This window comes from Rousettus aegyptiacus, unplaced genomic scaffold (assembly GCF_014176215.1).
Source record: "Rousettus aegyptiacus isolate mRouAeg1 unplaced genomic scaffold, mRouAeg1.p scaffold_m13_p_14, whole genome shotgun sequence".
NCBI classification, from domain to species: domain Eukaryota; kingdom Metazoa; phylum Chordata; class Mammalia; order Chiroptera; family Pteropodidae; genus Rousettus; species Rousettus aegyptiacus.
This window is the reverse complement of record NW_023416289.1, coordinates 48,016,235-48,040,284: the sequence shown is the minus strand read 5'-3', so window position 1 is coordinate 48,040,284 and position 24,050 is coordinate 48,016,235. Positions and strand designations below refer to the sequence as shown.

At 57.6% G+C, this 24,050-nt stretch overlaps 2 protein-coding genes across 10 annotated transcripts; one reads left to right on the top strand and one right to left on the bottom strand.

Moving 5' to 3' along the window:
* Window positions 1–251: 251 nt before the first annotated feature.
* LOC107500439 (tigger transposable element-derived protein 1) lies at window positions 252–24,014 on the bottom strand. 9 transcript variants are annotated; one of them, XR_004954466.1, is made up of 5 exons: window positions 10,600–10,775; window positions 9,235–9,626; window positions 5,528–7,411; window positions 4,501–4,619; window positions 252–4,001 (listed from the first exon to the last, which is right to left on the bottom strand). XR_004954466.1 is itself a non-coding variant. In XM_036232554.1 (5 exons), the coding sequence occupies exons 2-4, from the start codon at window positions 9,547–9,549 to the stop codon at window positions 3,894–3,896; spliced, it is 2,307 nt and encodes a 768-aa protein (XP_036088447.1). In that variant the 5' UTR covers window positions 9,550–9,626; window positions 10,600–10,775; the 3' UTR covers window positions 252–2,721; window positions 3,872–3,893. The 9 variants fall into 9 exon arrangements, 8 of the variants coding, with proteins under 8 accessions (XP_036088447.1, XP_036088449.1, XP_036088445.1 ...); XM_036232554.1 differs by lacking the exon at window positions 4,501–4,619 and having other exon boundaries at window positions 252–2,721; window positions 3,872–4,001; XM_036232556.1 differs by lacking the exon at window positions 4,501–4,619 and having other exon boundaries at window positions 5,528–5,713; window positions 5,804–7,411.
* Window positions 12,473–19,937, top strand: MZF1 (myeloid zinc finger 1). Its single transcript, XM_016125544.2, has 5 exons — window positions 12,473–12,905; window positions 13,294–13,477; window positions 14,160–14,230; window positions 14,351–14,471; window positions 18,360–19,937. Exons 1-5 carry the CDS (start codon window positions 12,501–12,503, stop codon window positions 19,796–19,798), a joined length of 2,220 nt encoding a protein of 739 aa, XP_015981030.2. The 5' UTR covers window positions 12,473–12,500; the 3' UTR covers window positions 19,799–19,937.
* Window positions 24,015–24,050: the final 36 nt, after the last annotated feature.

Here is a 24,050-nt window from a genome sequence, read left to right as displayed (position 1 = left end):
TCTCTTTGGGGCCTGAGCCCAGTGGAAGAATGACAGGCCCAGAAGATAAGCAGAGCCCCTCTCCGAACTGGGTGGGCCCCACTCCAGACCCAGGGAGAGCGGACATAGGGAGAGAACAATGCAGTGAGCACAGGTGCCAGGAGCAGGTGCCAGGGTACAGCAATGCCAGCCTGGCCTTCTGGTGGCTCCCATTAGGAAACCCAGTTTGCTTTGCCCCAAAGGACCCAGGACACAATAATCACACTCAAGGATCCATTGAGGCTTTTAAAACCATGTATTTGAGTTCACGTGAGATAAGTTATTTGCTGATTTAAAAAAAGAAAAAGAAAAAAAAAACCATCCAGGGAATTAATACGATGAACTGGAAACATTCAGCCCAAGGTAACTCGGACGTGAAAGGCTGAGACCTTGCGACCATGCCCCCCGACCATTTTGGCCCTCTCTTCTCCCTGAGCAGATCCCGACAGCAGCTGACCACATTGCTGACACCTCGGCAGACTCTGAGGCTGCGCTCCAGGTTGGGGTCGTTGTCACTGACGATCTTCGGGCCAGCATCGAAGTGTGCCAGGGCCTTGGACAGGTGCCTGGCAGTGAGCTGGCGGGCGGCTGGGGAGCCATCCTCACCCTCCTCCCCAGTGGCCCGCTCCTGCTCCAGCGCCATCAGCTCCTCGTTGGCCAGGTCGGCCCTGCGGTTCTGCACGGTGCCACCACATCTGCCTCCGCCACCTCTGCAAAACTTGCGCCACGCGCCAGCACTACGTCTCACCAGATGTGCGCGAGGGTTTCCACGCGTGCGCTGCTGGACATACTCGGGCCACAGCGCCCTCCACCACAGTTCAGCATGGCGGGTGGGACCTCCTCCCACGCCTCGGAGATGTTGGACACAGGATGCTGTAGTCCTGTCACAAGGCCGGGACCGCTGAGGGCTCACACATGCCTCCTGCCCACGCCGCCAGCAGGCGGAAGACCCTCCTCAGGTAATGCACCTTGAAGGTGGCTGGAGGAGGGCCATGCTGCTTGGGCAGGTACTCCATGTGCATGTTGTCCGAGAGGTCGTCCGGATTCCCCGGGAGGCCGTGCTGGGCACAGTACCGCCCCACGGCCGGGCAGAAGCAGCGCACGAACCACTCCTGGAAGAGGCTCACGGTCACCCATGCCTTCCTGTGCCACTGCCGGAGCACCGGCAGGCTGGGCTTGGAGGAGCCCTCGAGCGCGCACGGCTTCTCTGAGGGTTACAGCAGCAGTGGCTTCAGCTTGAAGTTGCCAGCTGCGTTGCCACCGAGCAGCAGGGTCAGATCTCGGGCAGCTTTGAACCGGAGCCGACTTGTCCTCTGTGGGCAGGAACGTCCTGTCGGGCAGTCGCTTCCAGAGCAGCCCCATCTCATCCACACTGAACACCTGCCGGGCCGTGTGGCCGCCCTACTGGATGACCCTGCACAGCAGCGCCGGATTCTTGCACGCCGCCTCCGCGTTGGCCCCTGGTGCCTCGCTGCTCACCCCAGGCCGTGCAGGCCGCGGCGCGCCTTGAAATGGGCGAACCACCCGTGACTGGCCCTGAGGGTCTCAGACTCAGCACCCTCGCCCTGCTCGCACTTTAAGTCCTCGAACAGGCTGCGGGCCTTCTCCTGGATGAGCACCACGCGGATGGGCATGTCACACTGGTTCTGGTCCTCGGTCCACACGCTCAGCAGCCGCTCCACGTTCTCCATCACCAGGCTGCGGCTGCGCATCAACCTGCTGGCCGCCTGCTGGGTGGCAGCCCAGGGAACTCGCACGGATCTTGTCCCTGTTTCAGGGATGGTGGCCACAGTGGACATGGACAGCCCCAGTGCTGGCCGATCCTGCCAAGCTTCTCTCCAGCCTCGAAGCGCCGCAGCACCTCCAGCTTCACCTGCAGGCTGATGGCCCTGTGGTCCCACTTGGCGCCTCCACACTGGCTACTGCTCTGCCGCCTCTTCAGATCCGAGACAGGGGAGGGGGATGCTCAGTCCACACTGTTCTCTCCGGACATCACAAATGAACATTTGCGTTCCCGCCCTGTGCCCACTGATTTCAGCGCCACTATGGCCCCGGCCAGACCCGCTGTACAATGGGAAGAAGTTTACCGGTGGCAGAGGGCACACAGGCTCCTGTAAAACTGGGAAAGATGTTCAGGGCCATTTCTGGCAGAGGTCACTTCCCACCAGATGAAGTCTGGCCTGTGGACTAAATAAGCTTCACCCCCAGGAACACAGCCTCTGAAAACCCACTACTGCTTTACGTTGATGCCCCCACTGGCCACGACATCCCAAGTCACCAGTTGCTGGCCTCCTGAACGATCCAGGGTGGATCGATACACAATCTGATGTCAGACCAAACAGAGAAATAAGAAATAACCAGGTGAGTGCAGGCAGGGGAAAAGGTAACAGCACAGACAGGGTGGGTTCAGGGACTTGCAGCGACTGTGCACAAACCAAGCCCTGAGTGTCCGCGTGGCCAGGTGAAAGGGGAACAAGCTGCTGTCCAGTCACAGAGAACACGTTTTCATGGACCTGAGCTTGCGAAGACCTTGAGCGATATAGTTAAGGGTCTCAAGACCCATGATTTTTGTTTTGTTCTCTTGTTGACAGTTGACCCGAGCTGGGAAGTCCAGAGAATGGAACTGGAGAACACCCACTTTTTCCTTTATACGTCTCTGCATAACATTTGAATTGTTTTGCGACACTTTTGGTACCACTGCAACTTCAAAAAATAATAAAGATTGTTTTCAATGCCAACCCGTGTTTTAGGAAGGGTGGGTCAAGGCTCCCCAGATCCACGATGCCCGGTTCCACACACCCTCAGCCCCCAGGTGCCCTGAGGAAGCGACCGCTGGAGGCACGGGCATTCTTGGCAAAGTCTGTGAGGCCGCGGTGCTCCAGCAGAGCCTCACTGGGTAAGGCTCTGGATTTCGATCCCCGCGCGGGGGGCAGCGCCCTCCCTCCGCACTCTCCTAACGGAGGGAGGGACGTGCGGGGCCCCCGGGCGAAACGAGAGCAGAGAGGAGACCCAGGCCCGGGCCAGGGAAATCCAGGAAGCCTCCCCAGAGGTGAGAAGAGCTTAGGGGGAGCAGTGGGGAGAAGGACGGAGCCTGTGCACGGAACTGACAACCGCGGGAGGCGGGCCCACAAACCGGTCAGGGCTCCAGCGCCACCGGCTGGGCCCCGGAGTCGCGGGGAGAGCCGCCTCAGCCGCACCGCTTCCGGGGCGGGCCTCGCGCCGCCGCCCGCTCCACGGACTCGCCGGGGCTCCTAGGGAGACCGGCCGCGCTCCCGGCCCGCCCCCCCGCTCCTGCCGGCCAGCGACGCAGCCCAGCGCGGTGCGTTCCGGCGCTTCTGGCCGCATCGCGTCCGAACTCATCGCCCCCAGGAGCTTAGGCGCTTTGCCCGCGGCTCGGCCCCTCCGGCGCGACCCCCGGCCCCCGGGCCGGAGCACGCAGACGCGCTGAGGGGCGCGGGCCTCGGTCGGCCTGCCAGGGAGGCAGCCCGTAGAGTCGCAGGCACCGCGTTTCCCGAAGAACAGCGGGCGCCTGCACCCGGGGGTCTGGTCTGCAGGGCCGCCCGGAAATGTGGGTCCTCAAGGGCCTGTGACAGGCACTGGTTGGCCGAGCCCTGGGTGCTCCGGGGCGCTTCAGTGGAAGGCCAGGCGCCGTCTCTGGCTCCGCACGCGCGCGTCCTGGATCCAGATGGGCCCTCGCACGTGTAGCCTCTGCAGCGCTCTGCCTGCAGGATGTCGAGTCCGGTCCCTTCCCCGCGCTCGGCTAGCACAGGGCGGCTGTGACTGGGAGCCGCTCATCTGCCTCCACACCTTCCACGCGCTGGGATCTGACCTTAACTCCCACGTGGTCACCTACCTCCTTCAGCCGCTGTACTGCACTAAGCCTCCATCGCGGCGCCTACTTCCTCCCGGTTGGTCCTCAGGCCTTTACCAACCCGCTCACAGTGCTGGCCAGCCTCTGACAAGCCCCTCTGACACGTGGCATTCTGAAATGACCAGTTTCCTGATTTTCAGTAAAGTCCCCAAGGACTGGGACACCACCTCCTCAGATAACCATCCCTATCATGTCCTGTCCTGTGCCCGGGCTCCTTTGGGGTCCCTCCTAAGTCTCCCCTCATAGCCCTTGCCACACAGAATGTAACCACCTCTGGGCTGCCAGCTCCTGAGGCCCATCTCACCCACCCCAGCCTCCCCAACACCTAGTACGTTTCAAGTGCTCATAGCCTGTGTGATGAATTAATCCAGGCAGTCACTGAGGTCCTAAGAAAAGCTGCCTTTGTTTTTGCCATCCCTCTTGCTGATCTCTCCAGGAAAACAAGGGGCCTCATCTAACCTTTTTCCCAGCAAGTCTGGGCCCTCAGTCCCTGTCATGTGCTGATAGCAGGCCCACTACTGCAAGAGTTAGTTGGGACAGAGGTGGCAGAAATCCTTTTCCCCATCTTTATTTCCTTGTGTGTCTGTGTGTGCATGTGCACATGCAGGTACCTGCATTGAACAGAGCCCAAGAGGCCAGATATCCCTGTCCAACCACCTGTGGGTCATCCGGCTGGAGCACAAGAACACCTTCCCCTGCTGACAGTGTCCTGGTGGCCCATGTGGTATGTCTGCAGAGTAGACAACCAAAGTGCCTGCTGTTAGTCTGGGGAACAGGAGAGCAAGGTGGAATGAGAAGAGAGAAGAAGACTGTCTACAGGGCCCATCTGTCGCAATGAGAGCCGTGGGCCTAACCTCAGGAAGAGGCTGGGCACCGGTAGCAGATCCTGAGGTGGCCACTGAGGCCTTAGGAATGGATGGGATTTCCCAAAGGACTCTAGACCTGGGAGACCATCAGTGTCACAAAAGGCATAGCATCAGAAGCTGGAAGGATGCCAAGACAACCATGCCATAGAAACCCAGGGAAGAAAATATCTCCAAACCAAGGAAGGGACCCCTGGTATCAAAAGCCACACTGGGCCAACACATGCCCATGGGGTTGGGTGCAGGGAGGAAACCTGATACCTCGTGTCACAGAGGCCATGGAAGCCGGGGGGATGAGGCTGGCATGGGAAGAGAGGAATACCATGATCTGGAAACCCACATCTAAAGTTGGCTAAGATGGTTAACCACAATGGTGCAGGGAGTGAGAGACCAGGGTCGGCAAATGGGAGAGGTTGATCTTGCCCTTGGCCCCTAACCAAAAGGAAGACCAACCTGGTGGGTTGTGCTAGGCCACCATGATGGTATAGCGTGTGTCCCTTGTCATGGGTCCTGCAGCTCATCTGCCAGTCAGAGAGCACCCTCCTGTTCTCCTAGTCTAGTGGTGTGTATATATATCATGGTAGAAAAATTGCAGTGCATCAGGTATGTGAACCACGGGGAAGAAGTGGCAGTGTCTGCCCTCCGGAAACTAAATGTCATCAAACAGGGCTCATCTGAGGTCAGGCCCAAGCCCCAAATCATGCAAGACAGTTGCAGACGTCCGTCCTTCAGGGTCTGAGCCCTTAACTACTTGCCCACCCTCTGCAGGCCCCACCTGTGGCAAGCGCAGGCTCGCTGTCAATTCTCTCGTTGCCACTACCACAGGGCTTCCTGAGGATGCAGCTGCCCGGGCCTGTCGCCTCCTTTCCCGATGCAGCTCCCGGAGGCAGGCGAGGGCACAGTGGACACCCCGAGACACCCACAAGCTGCGCTCCCGGTTCGGATCGTTCTCTGTGAGGACCTGCAGGCCAGCGGTGAAGTGGGACAGGGCCTGGGCCAGGTGCTCAGGGCTCAGTGCACCCGCACCAGCTTCCTCAGTCCCCAGACTCACCACAGCCTCAGCAAGATCCAGTTCTGGTCCTTTGGAGGCCGGGCCTTTCCCTGCCTCCCAGGGAAACCCAGAGCTGCTGGCCTCCCCATCCTCTGCGTCCTGGGGGTTTCCACAGGGCGGGGGCTCCACATGGGCCTGCAGCAGGTGGGTAACATCAGCCTCAGCCACTTCCCCAAGGCCCACGTGGCTGGCCAGCGCCACAATGCTGCGGTGGAGCTGGGGCCCAGCATCAGGCTCCGAAGCTCCGGCAGGCACACACTCGGGCCAGAGCTTCCTCCAGGCACTGTTCATGGTGGTGGGCTGCAGCTCTGCCCAGGCCTGGGCAATATTGTCCACCGCAGTCATGACAGTATAGCTACGCCAGAACTCCCGCATGGAGGGCCGGTCTTCACCAGCTGTCTCCTGGACCAGCTGGCTCAGCGTGAGGCGCAGGTAATGAGCCTTGAAGGCAGCGATGATGCCCTGGTTCATGGGCTGTATCAGGGCCGACGTGTTCTTGGGCAGGAACTCAACACGCACATGGGCCGAGAGGCTCCCCAGGTGGGCAGGGTGGCAGGGTGCGCCATCCAGGAGCAGCAGGGCGCGGTGGGGGAGGCCGTGGCTGGCACAGTAGCTCTCTATGGCAGGGCAGAAGCAGCCAATAAACCACTCCTGGAAGATGCTGGGTGTCAGCCAGTCGTTGCGGTTGGAGCGCCAAACCACAGGCAGGCTAGCCTTAGAGCAGCCCTTGAGGGCACGTGGGTTCTCTGAAGGGTATACCAGCAGTGGCTTCAGCTTGAAGTCCCCAGCTGCGTTGCCACCGAGCAGCAGGGTCAGGTGGTCCTTAGGCGCCTTAGGCCCAGGCCCAGCTGCCCCTTCCAGTGCCAGCAGCATGCGCTCGGGCAGCCGCTTCCAGAATAGGCCTGTCTCGTCCACATTGAAGACTTGGTGTGGTGAGTAGCTGCCCTCCTCCAGAATGCTGCGCAGCACTGAGGGGTAGCAGGCAGCAGCTTGGGTGTCAGCCACAGCCGGCTCGTCTGTCAACAGCACATTGTGGCGTGCCTTGAAACGGGCAAACCAGCCGTTGCTTGCCCCGAAGGTGTCAGCCTGGGTGCCATCACCCTGCTCGTGCTGCAGCTGTGCAAAGAGGCAGCGTGCCTTGTCCTGGATGAGCAGCGTGCTGACTGGCAGGTTTCGCCGCTTCTGTTCCTCAATCCAAAGGCTCAGCAGGCGTTCCATGTGGCCCATCACCACACCCCGGCAGCGGGTCAGCTGCCTGGCACTGACAGGTGTAGCTGCCTGAGAATTGGCCCGGATCTTGTCCTTGTTGACACGGATCGAGGCAACGGTGGAAGTGGCCAGCCCCAGAGCCCGGGCGATCTGCGTCAGCTTCTCACCCTCCTCAAACCTCCGAAGCACCTCCAACTTCACGTGGAGGGTGATGGACTTCCGGTCCCGCTTGGCACTGTGGCGGAGACCAAGCCCACCAACGGGTGCCTTCCCCGACACCTGCAGGGGTGGGGTTGCCTTCATTCCGCCTCCTCTTGCCATGCACCTTGACGAGCTCTCTACTCCCCGCCCCTCCACAGTAGCAACCACTGTTCCCATGATGGCAGCCTCTTGGCCATTCTGTAAGAGGGAGACATATAGGCATTAATATGTGAGCACACGGGAGTCAGTCCCAACCACTGCCCAGCCCTCCCATGCTGACACAGAGCACCGAGCCCTGATCAGAGTCCCTTCTTTCCCTCTGCTTAAAAGCACTGCACATTTCCAAGGATTCTTTGCATCTAGAAGAGCATGTCACTTAGTTTTAGCTCATGAGATCAAAAGAGAGGTGAGACCTCACTCTCTTCCCCACAGCAAACCTTCTGCAACCACAAGGGCAAGCCAAAAGCATCTGGAAACCCTGACCCACCTCCCAGACCCAGACGGACAGATGAACTACCCAGCTCCATGCTTCTCATTCAGAGATATGTCATCAATGTGGGAGGCTGAGGACATATCCTAAAGAGGTCCACATCCTAATCCCAGAAACCTGTGACTAAAGTATCTTACATGACAAAAGACACATTGTGGGTATGACTGAGTTAATAAACCTGAGGTAGGGAGATTATCTGAATGGGCCTTAAATGTAATCGCAGGGTCTGTGTAAGAGGCTAAAGATTTCTCACACAAGAAGGTGATGTGAGCACTGAAGCCTATGCCTCCGTAAGGAACCAGCCCTGTCACCCAGTGAGACCCATTTCAGATTTCTGACCTCTAAAATCATAATAAAGTGTGTGGTTTTTAATCTCTAAGTCATAGGAAACTTACATAGAAGGGAACCTCTATAATTCGTGCCACCACCATGGAGTACCTAGGGATAGAGGAGGAAGCTGGCGCTCCACATGGCAGCCAGAATGAGTAAGAACTAAGTCAGATCCTATCATCCTCTGCTAAGAGCCCTTCCAGCCTCTTGCCTCTCTCTGAGCAAAAGCCACAGTCCTCACCAGCTTCCTGGAGGCACCAACACCTTCTCTCCTTCACTTACTCCTGACCACATTCTCACTGCTGACTAAGGATGCTCCTATGGTTCCTTTGGCCCAGAGCTGGGGCTCTTTCCTCTTATCTGTATGGCTTGTTCCCTCTTCTGCAGGTCTCTGCTCAAACGTAACCTGATCAGAAAAGCCCTCCTTCCTGTGTTTTATTGTGCATGTCACACGCTGCCTGAGGACAGGAACTGTCTGGTGAGCTCTCTGTTGTGTCCTCAGGCCCAGAAATAGTGTCTGGCGCTTTACAAGCAACAAGCAGTTGTTTGCTAGGTAAATTACTAAATAAAGTGCAGTAGTAGGACAGGCTTCTCACCTTGTCCCTTTTGCATTTCGAACAATATAAAAACAGCAGATCAAAACGGTAAACTTTTGTTTGAAGGAGTGCATGTAAAATGCAGGGATAAATGCCTGACAGGTCAGTGCTTTTGGAGAGGCTATGACACCGAGGACGAGTACCTTAAGGGACTCATGGGCTCCACCTGACTTGAAACTAGGTGGCACAGCCCACGGGGCCTTGCTCAAGCCAGGGAAGCAGGAAAAGGTCGGTGCACATGGGAAGGCTCTTGCCTGGACCACTAGCGTCCGTCCTTCTCTCTCCGACATCCATGCCTTCGCCTGCTCAACCACAATTTTAAAATTACCCATTCATTCCTTTACTCCCTCTCTTCCACTTTAGAGACAACGTCCCCAGGCCTGCCGCCAGGGAAGGGTCGCCGTACGCGTCTCGGACAGAACTCGTTTCTCAAGACTACACTTCCCAGAAGGCCGCGGGGACGCCGAAGGCTCCGATTGGCCCAGTGGTGCGCGACCTGGAGTGCGCGCGCAGCGGCCTCTCCGTCCCCTACCCCACAGCACGAGCTGCATGAAAGGCCACCTTCGTTCCCAGAGCCCCGCCTACGCGTGGCTGACCGCCCTCACCTCCAGGCCGCGACGCGGGCCGGCTGCTTCAGCTGGACTGGTTGGACTGCGGCCCTTCCCCACGTCCTTCCTCACGGTACCGCTCCCCGACGGCGGCTGAGCCCAGCCTCCATCTTGTCGGCGGACGCGGAGGGATGTCAAGCGACGGCTGGGATTGGATGAGGCCATGGAGGGCGCACGTCCCACGGCTCTCTGGGCGCTCGGGATGCCGGGAAATGTAGTTCGGCCAAGAGGCGGCTGCACACGGAGTCCAGGAGAGGGCGCCCGAGGCTGTCGCTGCCTGAGGCTGACTTTCTCGTCGCAATTTCTTTCCATTATTCTGCCTACCTCCTTCCCTTGCTGGCTCTTTCTCCCTTTCTGGCTCCCATCACAGGGAACGGGTTCCCTTCAGACTGTCAACACAGAATTTTCGAAAACGTTAAAAACAAACTTAGTATGTCTCAAAGATGTATTTACCTCACAGAAGGAACTAAGATAACAGGTGGTTCCAGGAAGATGACAGAGAAGGAACTGAGAGGGTGAAGGAAAGAACGTACACTGAAAGAAAAACACAAAGTCAGATTAGTGCCCTAATAGGCAGTTGGGCGGCGGGGGCATTTCAACGTCCTGCTTAGTGTCCTGCAGGGTGACACAATTCTAATCCTTGAGGTACTCTTTCTAGTGGACAGAAAAGGTTTGCAACCTATCGACCTTTTACAAGTTAGCATCTAAATACAGTATACAGACTCTGATCGAAATGGTTAAAAGAGTTGCTTCGCTTGGGGAGACAGGCAGGGCTCCCAGTCATCTTTGTCTTATTGTCCAGTTTTAGATAAGTTTTCCTAACAAGTCTCCCTCTAATGCTTTCTCTCTTCATGCTGTCGCCTTCTCTCAGTCTTTGAAAGCTCAGTCCATCATACTGTGTCTGATTTCTGTCCCTTTCGTTCCTCTTGCCTATGTACTCTGTATATTTGTCCCTTGGTTCTCAATGTCTGCACTTGTCTTTGTGAGTCTATTCTCCCTCTCCCTCTTCGTTTCTCCTTTCACCTCCACCCCTTCCTAACCTCCTGTTGCGAACTATTCTGGCGTACCAATCTCCCCAGGCACGACTCCCTGACCTGCTGGCTTATCACATTCCTTAGGTCGTGGAGTAGAAATCCCTCTCTCTGTCCTCCTTTACGCCTGTTCATTTGAGTTTCTGCCTTCGCAAGCTCTGGGTCTCTCCCTGCCCCCCGAGTCTCTGCGTCTGTTTGTGTCTGTCTATCCATGTCTCTGTCTCTGTCTCTGTCTCTGTCTCTCTCCCCCCCCCCGACCCGCCTCCACCCTATCTCTGGCCCAGTCCCTTCCTTGTGCCCTCATCCCACATTCCCATTGCTTTTCCGATACCCGCCGAGTCCACGAGTTGCCCTGGAGACCTGCAAGTCGGGCCAACTGGTTTCCATGGAGACGCACGCATATCCTCCCCCACACATAAGCGGCCCATCAGCACAAAGGACCGTCGTCGCGCCGCGCACGCGCGCACGGAGGGCAGCGCCAACTACACTTCCCAGTAAACCCTTAACCTAGCCTCTCCGTTTCGCGGTGCGGGCGGGCGGTGTGGTGACACCCTCCAACCTCCGCAGGGGGTTGCCATGGAGGCCCGAACTGACGGCGTCCTATCGAGGGCCGCGATTGGTGCAGAGCCCTGCTAATCCCTGGAAGGCCCGTATAGAACAGAGGGAAAGGTGGTGGGAGGCATGCGCGGTTGGGAAGGCAACACGGCTGTCCCTTCCCCCTGAGAAGCTTGCGCACTTCGACGGAACCCAGATGCCTGGATCTTAGGCGGGGAGCGCGGAAAAGGGCGGCCGGCAGTGTGATCTGATCGTTGAGAACAGCGTTATCCCGCGGAACAAGGAGAGGAGGGTGGAAACAGGCGAGGGTGGGGGAAGGGCTAGAGCATTCTAGGAGGCATGGTCCGGCCGGGGAGGGGAAATCGGCCAGTGCGCATGCTCAGAAGCGCGGGCATGGCCCGCTGAGCGCGGAGGTGAGGGCGGGGGCTTCTCAAACGGGAAGGCTTGGGGCGGGGACCGGGGTGGCTGCTGCGGATCGTGGATTCCGGCTGCCCTGTGGGACTGAGAGTGCAGGACAGGGACCTGGGTACTACCTGCAGGCTGGTCCGGCGCTGTCGCCCAAGGCCCGGCAATTACTGAGCTTTGCCTCAACGACGGGCTCTGGGAGTCCCGCCTCCGGTTGCCATGGCGGCACCGGGACCGCGGGGCTGGGGAGCGTGTTCTCTAAAGCGGAAGTTGCCCTCCTAGATTTGTGGTAAATGTAGTCTGGGAACCTCCGGAGGGACCGTCCGGCTTGGCGATGGCCCAACTTTCTCCCAGGGTTTCAGTTTGACCTTGAAGAGCAAAGATTTGGCTCACGGAATCAGGCAGCTCTCGAAATCGAATGGGCCCCTTTAATAAACTTAGATATCTAAACAAGCTTGTGCCTAATCCCCAGCTGCAGGAGCAACAGTGTGAGATGGGCGTGATGGCCGTACCCATTTGTAGATGAGGAAACCAGGGTTTGCAGAGGCAGTGAGGTTATGTGGCAGGTATGTGAGATCAGAGTCTTCGACCTTGCTGGCAGGCTCCCGGTCCAGCGGTCTCAGGCCCCTTGTGGGCCCCCTGGAAACTACCCCATCACCTCCTTGGTCAACCTAGATCAGGAAACTGAGAGGATGGGGCATTGCATGGTGCGGTAAGTTGGACTCAGAGGATAGCGCTGAATTGGAGGAGGATGCTACCTTGGGGCTGAGTCAGTCACACAGGTGACTGCACAGGTTGGGGAGACAGGTGGAGAGAAGCTGCCCTGTAAAACCAAGATGGCAGGAGAGTGGATGGTGCAAAGATGGGCTGGCACAGGTGGTCGTAGTGGTGCTGATACCCAGGCAGGGCAGGGTGTTGTAGGCGTCATCCACCTGTTGCAGGGATGAGGTGGTGCATGTAGAGAAAGCAGAATTTAGGAGAGGTGACTTCTAGGCCTAAGAAGTCTTTGGAGCAGAGGGCTACCAGACACTGTGCAGGCCGAGCCAGAGAGACGAGGAACAGTTGGCTCATGAAGGGCTTACCCGTCCCACAGGTCCTTGGCATGTGATCACCTTTCTGGGCTTCAGTGTTCTCATCTGCCTTCCACTCGGGGCACATCTGAGGACGTACAACAGGCACTCGATAGGTGTTCGCCACCACTTATTTCATTGTAGCGGCCCCATCCCATTCCTCCCCAGGGGCGGACACTAGCCTCGGAGTCTGGTGTTTTCGATGAGGCCCACAGCACTGGGCTCCCCAGGCCACACACCCCCAGAAGACAAGAGACCTGTCATGGTGAAGCTGGAGGACTCTGAGGAGGAGGAGGAGGAGGAGAAGGCTGCCCTGTGGGATCCGGGTCCGGAGGCTGCATGCCAGTGTTTCTGGCACTTCCGCTACGAGGAGGCAGCAGGTCCCCGAGAGGCCCTAGACCAGCTCCGTAAGCTGTGCCACCAGTGGCTGCGGCCCGAGGTGAACTCCAAGGAGCAGATGATGGAGTTGCTGGTGCTGGAGCAGTTCCTGGGCGCGCTGCCCCCTGAGATCCAGGCCCGCGTGCGGGGACAGCGTCCATGCAGCCCTGAGGAGGCCGTCACCCTAGTCGAAGGGCTGCATAGGGAGCCAGGAGGGCCTCGGAGATGGGTGAGTCAGTGACCCTGAGCCAAGGTCAGGGCTGGAACGGGGTGCCTTGCTCAGCTAGACACTTGTCCCTTGTGGGTCGGGAAGTAGTCACCTGCAGCAGACCCTCTGCATGGTAGACAGGATTCCAAGGCCAGCTTCACTGGCTCATTCCTACATCACCTGGGGTCATTGACATAGGAAGGAATGTAAGGTGGAGACAGGGAGACCACTGGACAGCCATGGATATCACAGCAGGAAAGCACTACAAGTGGCCCCTTTACTCCCTGCTCAGTCCCTGGAAGGTGGGTCCTTGGTGGACCTAGTCAGGACCACTGAAATTCCATGACGGGGTGAATGCCCAGCCCAACTCCCTGCCTGGGCCCTTGATGGAGAGGGGGTACCTCCCTAGGTCACAGTCCAGGTGCAGGGCCAGGAGGTGCTGTCAGAGAAGATGGAGCTCTCCGACTTCCAGCCCCTCCCTCAAACCAAGCCTCGGACTACAGAACCTGGGCCTGAGACGCCCCCTGGGGGCACACAGAAGTCACTGCTGAGCCTTCAGGTGAAAGAGGAGCCAGAGGTTACAGAGAACCCAGGTGAGGACAGGCAAGGTGGGCAGGGCCCAAGGCATGGACCATGGGAACCTTGGCTGACAGCTTGTAAGACCATTGGGCTGGTCACTTGGATGGAACCATTCCCATGCCCTGGTAGCCCCCACAACTCATCAGCCAGTGGCCAACAGTGCATCTCACATGTCACGCCTCTCTCACAGCTGTGTTCCCACGCTCTCTCCTAGCGTGGAACAGGCTGTTAAGGGTTCCATTGGGGAATATCAGGTGGTCACTGGGGAGCAGACAGCAAGCTGGCAGTCGGGTGGGTGCAGCTGAGGGAGCACCCTGAAGTGCTGAGGGACAGGCCCCTCCCTCATATGCCTCCCAGGCAGGGCCAGAGCTGACTCCTCAAACTCTTTCACCAGTCCTGTGTGGACCCTTGTGCAGTGCCTCGCCCCTGCCTTCACTGGCCACCTGCCAGGGCTCATGCACAGGTACAGGGCACAGCTTGGAGCCTGCCGGGTCCTTGCTGCAGCAGCTCCCATGGCCTTGCAGGGGCCCTACTTTGCTCCACCCGAGCAGGGCCCTTGGAGCTACCCTGCCATGTGCGGCCCCAAGCCTGCACCCAGCTCTCGCCCTACTGGGATCCCAGCACCTGACTCACCACTGAGGAGGGCAGTGGGGTGGCAATAACTATGGGCTGCCTGACTCCACCCTTCCTCTCCAGAATTTTTGGATTCTGGGCCTCTAGCCAACCCCCAGGAGGCCACTTCCACTCTCCTGCCTGAGGAGGCCCAGGTGAGCCCCACGCAGGCTGGGCGCTGCTCCTTGCCCCAGGAGCTTTCGCGGGAGGGGGTCGGGTGGGTCCCTACCTGGACCTAGCAGGGCAGAGATGAGCAGTGGCCACTGTGGTTTCAGAGCTGTGGGTTGGCACTGGACCGGGCATCGCCCCACAGTGAGACTGGGCCTGAGGGGCCTTCGTGGAGGGAACACCCTGAGGCCCTGTGGCAAGAGGAAGCTGGGGGCATCTTCAACCGAGGTGAGTAAGGTGGCATGGTGAGGCAGGGCCTCTGTGTCAGCAGTACCACATCTGCCCTTCCTACTCCTGGCCCCACTCCCCATTCCCTGGACTGTACCCCTGTAGTGTCAGCCTGCTTCAGCATCTCCTGCCCTCAAAAGCCAACCCCTCCACTGACTTCATGCCCCTTCAGCTACCTCCACCTAATGAAACCTCCCAAGTGGAGGTCTGTGTTCCCCATTCCCACACCTCCCAGCCCTGGCATCGCGGATGGCCCTGAGACCTGTCATCCAGGCTCCTGGTCCCCTCTTTCTTGATTTACTCCTTTGGTCTGGCACACCTTCCTGTGAGCACTGGCATGGGATGTACCGCATTTGTCTAACCCTCAGCATTAGACTAGACTGAAGTTCAGCTAGATGGAAAAATTTTTTTTATTAACTCAGTCTCAAACCATTTTTATTGCATTATTCGTGAGCCCTTTCCATTTGAAAATTACATTTCAGTCATGGCAAACTGGCTCTGTTGTTTTGCTCTTATTTCTGGAATGCCTGTTCTTTGGTTGTGGTCTCTGGGACGGGTCTTCTAATGTTACCTTTTCACTTCAATCTGTCCCTTTCTTCCTACTCTATTTCCCAGAATATTTCTTGAGTTATACTCTCTAGACCTTCTGGTGACATTTTCATATCTGCTAACATAGTTTTATTAGTTTCCAAGAGTGTTTTCATTCCCTGAACATTCATTTTTATAGCCACTTCCTTTTGTTTTTACCATTGTGACATTTTCCCTCACTTCTCTGAGAATAGCAGTATCTTTTTTTTTTCTTTCTTTTTTTTTGAAGTTTTCTTCTCCCAGTGTGGTCTCTGTTCCTTCTTGAGTTGTCTGTTTACGTGTAAGACAGGGGACCACAAATCTAGTGGCCCTGAGCAGGTGTGTGAAGCTTAAGGATGAGGGTTTCACTCCTCCAAGGAGACCCGCACAGGTGTGTGGAGTGACAGTGGATGCTGCTGAAGGGTCTGTAGTGCAACCTGGCTGGGCCGCTGGGGACACCCCTTGCTGTGAGCATCTTTAAGCCTTTCCTCCAAGAAGACACCTCCAGGCTCTTGCCAGCATCCCAGGAGAAGCTGGTGTCTCAGCAGACAATGTGACTTTACTTAATCCCTCACCTTCCTCAGTATGGTCTCACACCCTCTACCCAGCCTTTTGCCAGTGAGGGAAAAGAGATCCAAGAGTGAGAACTACAATAGTGCCTGCCGTTTGCTCAGAATTATGTACAGAGCCCTGCCCGGCTTCTGCTTCTAAAACTGCCCCCCCCCCTGCGTGGTGCCCCCATCCCTTCACCTACCCAGCTAAAGGGACCTGGTGCCTCCAACTTCTCAGCTTTTCGAGGCTTCTTTGAGATAAAACAAGTTGATTTTTTCCAGTCTTCCCCACTGCTAACTTAATCTTCTTCGCCAATCTGCTAGTCACCATTTGCACACTTGCTTTCCAGAATAGAAAATGTCAAGGTCGATTCATTTCCTTTCCCTTTTCTTCATCTTTGTGAATGTTATGCCTTAAAAAGATAAAAAGGTGGGGGGGCTTTATTGTGGTGTTTACTGTTGTTTCAAGGTGGAACTCATTTCAATAGATGTCACTGTTTCCCAGAAGTCCCCATTTGCTGTTTGTTATCAATAAGGATCCTAACTCATTCCTTTTCCATAATGTCCTTGGTTTCCTGGATGCTGGTCCCTCCTCTGAGGACCGGAAACACTTCAGTGCCCTTCCCAGACTGCTCGGTTGAGTCGGCTTCCTTGGCTCTGCGCTCTCTCGCTGGCGGCAGTGTGGACAGCCTGCCCAGCAGAGCTTTAGGAGCTGTTTTTTGGCCCCACCTTAAGCATCATCCTAGGTGGGGGGTTGTCACAATGCCCATCAAAGCCCTGAGGTAGGAGGATCACCTGGGCCCAAGGCCATTGAGTGCTGGTGCCTTTGCATTCCAGCCAGAAGCAGGCAGCTTATTCCTGTCCAAGTCCATGGATACCCAGGCTGACTCGGCCCACGCCCTCAACCCCCAGCTTCAGTCCCTAGGACTCCACAGCCCTGCGCTGTGGAGCTCACTATTCCAGGCTCTGTCCCCAAACCTCACCACCGTCCCTTCTTGGGTTCTGTGTGTTGGAGCTGAGAGTAGGGTCTGGTGCATGCAAGTGACTATGCCATCAAGCTTGAAGCTGCTTCTCAGTACACAACCCCAGTCTCTGGGCTTTCTCCAGCCCCAGCAGGGGCGCCACCACAGGCTCCTCAGTGGCTTTCTTCTTTGCAGTCCCATTTTCTCCTCAAACTGCACTTCTATCTTCAGCAATGCCCCTCAGCCGCCTTGGTCCCCGCATCAGGTCTCCTGCCTGCCCCTCAGGTGGACACTTTCTATGAAGCCAGTGTTTTCATCATGAGAATATTTTAAGAAGCTAAAGCTTCCACATGCTAGAAAATTCAAAAGGCACAAGGGCCTACACAGTGGAATCCCCTCCGCTGCCTGTGTCACATAGTCCCGTTCCCCAGTGGCCAACGTTACCGGTTTCTTGTGTCTTCTTCGAGGATTCGAGGATTCTGTGTGTGGTAGAGCAGACACAAATTCAAATGCATACGCATTTTTCTTCTTTAGAACACAGATGGGTATTTAAACTTCACCCTGGCCCACCCCTGACACCTCTTGTGCGGTGTGCGTTCTGGTCCTCGGACAGCTGCATAGAAGCCCCACATCAGGCTCCCACTGACATTGCTTCGGGTTGCTTTTCAGTGCTGAACTGAGAAACCTCGAACACAGGTCATTTCACATGGGGCGTAGGGGCGGGGGGACATGTTTGAGAAATACCTAAAAGAAATGCTGCATCATATTACGAGAAATTTGCCATTTTGATGTATTTTGCTTCACTGGCTTCCCATTTGTGTTCGCCAGCAACACACACAAACGCTTGGGTCTCTGCAGTGAGGGTGTGGAAACTGTAGATGAGTACATCTCTTGATGTACGGCTTCGTTGTTGGGAGGAAACAAAGCAGACTTTATGGGATTTCAGTGTTGGTGACATTTCCTTTCCCATTTGTCAGGTCGTTGGTCTTGGTTCAGTGGAGCTCTTAGAAGATAAATTAGCCCTTTCCCTCTGGAGTTTCTCAGTTTGTTTTTTGTTTCTTTGTTTGTTTGTTTGTTTGTTTTTAATTCTAAAGTCTCTGTTGTGTATGAGTTACTTCCTTTGATGCAGTATGATTTATCTGACTTCACAACCTAAGGATCTTCTGTCACCTGCTGAAGCCCTTGCTGCTCTCTCAGCCTGATTTAACTTTCTCTGGCCCCTGCTTCTCGGAGGCCTTTGCTTCCCCTCCTCTGTCACCCAGCATCTGATGCGGGAGAGCTCACATTGTGGTGGGCCGCTACTCTTCTTAGGTGTATACCCATCCATTTTAATCTCACCCAGGCCCAGGACTCCACATGCCATGGCTATGCCACAGTACCCATGCTCATGTTTCCCTGAAGACTGGGCCCCTGACTCCTGCACCCCACAGCCTGCATGCACTCTCTGTCCCTCTGATGCCCCACGGGCGTCAAGCAAGGCACATCTGACCCTCCTTTGCATTTGTGGAAACCATCCTCACCAACCTGGACAGTGCGAGACCACCTGCCCCTCCTTTGCACCGTACCTATTCCAGAAAGGCAATTTTTGCAAACCTAAGTCAGACCTGAGAAGCTTGTCCCCGGCTTCTCAGTCATTTTTTGTGATTCTGGGCCATCGTCACCTCGTTGGGGAAGCCAACACAGATAGAATCCCTGCTCCTGCCCCCTCTGTCTGCCTCCTTGGTCAGTTTTAGGGCCCTCTCATTCACAGTTTGCCCAGGGCTGGAGTGGTCTGGGCACACAGAAGTGGACCCCTTTGTGCAATGCAGGGTTTGCGCTCCAGATGGAAAGTGTCTCCACTGGCCCAGACACTGTGAGCCCCCACCTCCACATCCCCTGGGACCTCGGTGTGGCCAGCCTCACGGGCCAGCTCCGGTCACCCACCCGAGAAGCTGTCTTTTCACATGCGCTGGTACTCCCTGGCGATCCAGGAGGTGAGCAGGACTCCACGGATGAGGCTCCCCGCCAGGGCGTGGGCCGCGTCCTGGCCACGGCCCGCTGGCACACCCCTAGGGGTCGGAGCAGGGGCCGGGGCCGCCCCAGCACAGGCGCCGGGGCCGTGCGAGGTGGCCGTTGCGACGTCTGTGGGAAGGTGTTCAGCCAGCGCAGTAACTTGCTGCGGCACCAGAAGATCCACACAGGAGAGCGGCCGTTCGTGTGCGGCGAGTGCGGCCGCAGCTTCAGCCGCAGCTCGCACCTGCTGCGCCACCAGCTCACACACACCGAGGAGCGGCCGTTCGTGTGCAGCGACTGCGGCCAGGGCTTCGTGCGCAGCGCGCGACTGGAGGAGCACCGGCGCGTGCACACCGGTGAGCAGCCCTTCCGCTGTGCCGAGTGCGGCCAGAGCTTCCGCCAGCGCTCCAACCTGCTGCAGCACCAGCGCATCCACGGCGACCCGCCGGGCCCCGGCACCGGGCCCGCGGCACCGCCCGGCGTGCCTGAGCCTCCCGGCCCCTTCCCGTGCAGTGAGTGTCGCGAGAGCTTCGCGCGGCGCGCCGTGTTGCTAGAGCACCAGGCCGTGCACACGGGCGACAAGTCCTTCGGCTGCGTGGAGTGCGGCGAGCGCTTCGGCCGCCGCTCGGTGCTGCTGCAGCACAGGCGCGTGCACAGTGGCGAGCGGCCGTTTGCCTGCCCTGAGTGCGGCCAGAGCTTCCGCCAGCGCTCCAACCTCACACAGCACCGGCGCATCCACACGGGCGAGCGGCCCTTCGCCTGCACCGAGTGCGGCAAGGCCTTCCGCCAGCGGCCCACGCTCACGCAGCACCTGCGCATGCACACGGGCGAGAAGCCCTTCGCCTGCCCCGACTGCGGCCAGCGCTTCAGCCAGCGGCTCAAGCTCACGCGCCACCAGCGGACGCACACCGGCGAGAAGCCCTACCACTGCGGCGAGTGCGGCCTGGGCTTCACGCAGGTGTCGCGGCTCACGGAGCACCAGCGCATCCACACGGGCGAGCGGCCCTTCGTCTGCCCCGAGTGTGGCCAGCGCTTCCGGCAGCACGCCAACCTCACACAGCACCGGCGCATCCATACAGGCGAGCGGCCCTACACCTGCCCCGAGTGCGGCAAGGCCTTCCGCCAGCGGCCCACGCTCACGCAGCACCTGCGCACCCACCGGCGCGAGAAGCCCTTCGCCTGCCAGGACTGCGGCCGGCGCTTCCACCAGAGCACCAAACTCATCCAGCACCAGCGCGTCCACAGCACCGAGTAACTGACGCCCCCCGCGCCCCCTCTCCGCGTCCACCTTGAGGCTGTGTGCGTGGGGCGAGGGGGCTAGAACACCTACCTCACAGGGTTGTTGTGAGGCCTACGCCCCAGCAGGCGCTCAATAAACAGAAGAAGGAACCTGGGTCTCAGTCTCCACACACGCTGTGCCTCCCCGCCTGCGCGGGTCCCTCTGCCGACCTCACCCAGCCACCACTTCTGCTGCAGCCGGCAGTGCCCAGGAGAGCCATGGACCCCTGCAGAGGCGGCTCCTTGCAGCGCCTGCCACATCTGTGGCGTGCCCCCTGTCCCGTTTGCCCAAGGTGCCTTCAGCCCACACATCCGTGCCAAGCCAACTGCCTGCCACGCAAGGACTTGGGCTGGCCCAGTTCTCCGAGCAGCCGAGATGATGAGATGCAATAAAAAATGCGAATGGGTGCCCAGCAGGCCAGAGCTGGCCTGGACAGGTGTTTCTGTAAAACTTTAAACCTATGCAGACGTTTCTAGGGTGTAAAAGCTGGAAGGTATCTGGAAATCCACATTCTTTCAGGACTTTCCCCCGTTTCCACGTTTACTCTCAGCAGATGCTGAGGATGGGGGCCCCTTCCAACCTGACCCTGGCCTGTCTGGGAACATAAGTCTATGCAGGCCTAGTCCCTGGTCCCTGACCCTCGAGAGATCATTTCCGGCCTGGCTAGTTGCATTCTCCCGCCTGGGAGCCGTGCATGCACCCCCACACATACATTGGGAGGTCAACATCAGCAGTGCTTTCAGTGGCACGTCACAGGAAACAGTTGGAAGCCGCTTACAGTACAGTAGACAAGTACTGCTGGTGCACATACAGCCCTTGAGAGCTGGCGTATCTGGAGACCTCCAGCCTTTTCCTATGCCATCGCTTCCTTTGCCCAAGCTATTTCCCTCTTCCACTCCATTGCCCAGGCCCTTCACTTAGCCCCCCACCCCACCAATGGGTGTCCTGGGTAACAGAAACAGGGTGAAAGGCAGTGCCAAAGAAGGGGTCTCCAGGCAGCAGGGTCTAGCGTGGAACCTAACTACACTCTGGACAGGTGTCAGCTGCCTGCCCTTGGCCTGGAAGTTCTGGGAACAGCCCTTTGAGGCCTATGTGTCCAAGCTTCTCCCAGAGGTGCAGCTATGGACTTTACCCTGCTGCTTTGAGTCACCCCGACCTCCACAACACTGGGTCCCTGGAATCAGAGAAAGAAGACAAGCCAGCCTGGGAAAAGGCTTCCGACCATCATGCACGCCCCCTGCCTCCTCCCTCCCCTCCACTACACCCCTCTCCTGAGCCAAGACCAGGGCCACTCAGGCATCTGAATCTGGCAAAGTCAGCGGCTCCCCATACAGGGTACTCCTGTGTGGCACAGTCGGAGTATCCTGGGCCCTGTGACAATACTTGCTGTCCTCTCTGACCACAAAGGGGACTCTGAGGACCCTAGTCTGGGATCTGCAAAATTAGGGAGGAGAAGAAGATGCTCATTGGGCCCCCAGGCAAGTCAGATCAGGAAAGGCACTGGAACACAGAGGTAGCTGGTGGCCTCAGGCCAAAGGAACATTGCCGGAACTTCATAAATCTGTAACATGGATTATTTTTTACATGTCTGTGTGACTTATAATCAAACAAATAACAAGAATGCTCTCATGTTTTAATCATGTCTGCTGTGGAGATACAACTATGTAAAAACATGAAATTCCACACAGGAAAAAGTACAACACAAAAAGCATGGGCACATTAGCCCAGAGCCTCACACCCGAAGTCTTGAGAAGTGCATAGACCCACCTGCTGGAGCCAGCTTTCTGTGGAGTAACAGAATGATGTAAGAGCCACCCATGAAAGAACATTTCTACAGCTGCCCAAGGACACCCTGCCAGCTGGCCATGTGGCTGGGGGATGAGAACCCAAGTGCTACCATACAATAGGCAGGGCTTGGACAGAATGACCATTTGGCCCCACTTGGCCAGAGCCACAGGAGGAATCCAGCAGAGGAAAGCCCAAGGCCCTGGCCATCTAGGGGAAGCTACGACAGTGCCCAGCCAGCCTGTCCTTGGATCGTCTGTACTTGAGTCCAGAGTTCACTCCCAAGCCCAGCTTCTCAAAGCTACATCCATCCAGTTATTCTCGCCCTAACCCCAGCCTCCCGAATCTGGTTGCTTCTCTCCACTCCCCAGCATTGCTCTAATCCCAGCTACCCGTCTCCAGCATGGAAGTCCACAGCACTCAGCCTCCCTTCCTTCTCCCTCCTTTCTACAGAGGACACTATCTTCCCTGTGTTAGCTCCCAGAGGCTAGGTGCACTTCTACCTCCTTGCCCATCATGTTCTGCCTTGCCCCTTCAAGGCTGTGCCCCATCTTTCCTCGGGGTTTTTGCACATGCCAAGCCCTATATAGCCTCTCCAGAGGCTGCGGGCCCAGGAGCTACAGGCACCCTTGACACCCAAAACACCTGTGCCCTTCTGCTATTTGGGTGGCCATAAGGGTGACAAGGAAGACACAGCTGCACCCCTTCCAACCCAGCCACCTGCTTCAGTCTGGCCAAGCCCTCCCTCTCTGGTCCAGACCCAGAGAGGTCCTCCTTTTCCCAACATTTCTTGCATGGCTTAGTCTTCCCCTCTGCACAGTGGGGAAGCCACTGTTAGAGACCTCACAAGTCCATGGCCGTTCAGCATCACCTCTCTGAGGAACCAACACCCTTTCCTGATGAGCCTCAGCAACTGCCCCGAGGATGGACACATGGACCAGGAACCACCTGAGACTTCGGCTGGAAACAGCATGGTGGTCATGAACCCTCACATAGAGACAGAGTTTACAAAAATAATCACCAAGAGCAGAACGGCTGATAAGAATGGAGAGAAAGAGCTAGAGGAAGAGAAAACATGAATCTGGAAGGGCCTTCTGAGTCCCAAGACAAGCCAATACTGAAGCCTGAGAACGCTGGAATGATTGCCATCATGTCAGCCTCAAATCATGTTTGAGGCTTGAGGCCCCATACTCACCCCTGCACCTCTACAGAACTCAGTTCTCACGGAGAGTCAAGAAAGGATGCGGGGAGTGTGAAGCTGGGACAGCCGGAGGGCTGAAGGGGGCGTCTGGGTTGGTCGCGTTGAGAATGAAAAGGTCGAAAGGCGGGGAGGTTAGCAAATTCACCTGGAATCAGTCCACGGGGCCCAAGGAGCCAAGAGTACCCAGCACTCACAACGCAGAGCCTCCAAGGAGGCGGGGTCGGGATGAACGCCTGCCAAAGATCCGATGAGGTGGAGAAGGCGACACCCTTAGGTTAGGATGGGGACTGAGGTAAACCCTGGACCCGGTCCAAGAAGGTGCTAGGGATGAGAGGACGTAAGGGCGACTCCGCAGAAGTGACGATCACGGGCCTGGGCAGCCATCGACGTCTGAAAGGAACCCATGAGCACAGATGCCCAACCGCAACGGGGCCCCAACTGTACCGCTGGGAACACGTCTCCCACAATGCTCCGGGCGACGACGGCACGTCGTCTCAATCACGGGAGGCGACGTGCCGGGAGCCGCCCTCGGACGCGGAAGAGCTGAGCAGCAGAGCCACGGCCGCTCCCACCGGCCCGCCCCCGCGCTGCCCAACCCTACCAGCACGGCTCACCAGCCAGAACGTTTCCGCGGTGACAGCCGGAAGTCACAGGACCGTCCTCCAGGGCACGTTGAACTGTGATTGGAGGAGGAGCTGGCCCCACTCACCTCGGCCCGTGCAGACGGCGAAAGATCATCCCGCGCACCCGCCGGAAATCAGGACCCGCGCCACGAGCGGTCCCGCCCCCAAGTGTCCACCTGCATAACTCTCTGCAGGGCTGACTACTCTCTGGCACGATACATGCTTTGTTACTTTACCGCAACCAGAATCTCTGAGAACAGGTTGTTTGGTTTGCGAAGAGACACGAGGGTGCCCGACCCTGCATCCTCTTGGCAACACCCCTGGCCTCACCCCCCAGGCTGTGACCCTCCGTGATCACCATGCCTATGTCTGTGACCTCCGGGGCGAGGACCTTATTTGACCCACCCCCGCCGCGGTCTTCACAAATCCAAATGGAAATGGCCCGCCACAGAGAGATGCAGCCAGCATCTGCCCCACTCAAAGATGGAGGCAGCACCGCCTCCTGTCTGCGACACGCGAGCTTCCCCGGAAGTGACCGCGAAAAGCCTGGACAAGCGGAAATACCCGAGCCCAGCCGAAAGAATCCGAATCCAAAGCCCAACGCCGAGCAACTCGGGGC

Excerpts from the sequence above, each read along its gene's own strand:
- LOC107500439 (XM_036232552.1), bottom strand. The coding sequence starts at position 9,549 with ATGGAAAGAAATTGCGACGAGAAAGTCAGCCTCAGGCAGCGACAGCCT. Across the intron at positions 7,412-9,234 it reads GCCCGCGTCGCGGCCTGGAG|AATGGCCAAGAGGCTGCCAT; the intron begins GTGAGGGCGGTC and ends TCCCTCTTACAG. Across the intron at positions 4,002-5,527 it reads CGAGCCTGCGCTTGCCACAG|AATGCCACGTGTCAGAGGGG; the intron begins GTGGGGCCTGCA and ends TGGTCATTTCAG.
- MZF1 (XM_016125544.2), top strand. The coding sequence starts at position 12,501 with ATGAGGCCCACAGCACTGGGCTCCCCAGGCCACACACCCCCAGAAGAC. Across the intron at positions 13,478-14,159 it reads AGAGGTTACAGAGAACCCAG|AATTTTTGGATTCTGGGCCT; the intron begins GTGAGGACAGGC and ends CTTCCTCTCCAG. Across the intron at positions 14,472-18,359 it reads TGGGGGCATCTTCAACCGAG|GGTTTGCGCTCCAGATGGAA; the intron begins GTGAGTAAGGTG and ends TGTGCAATGCAG.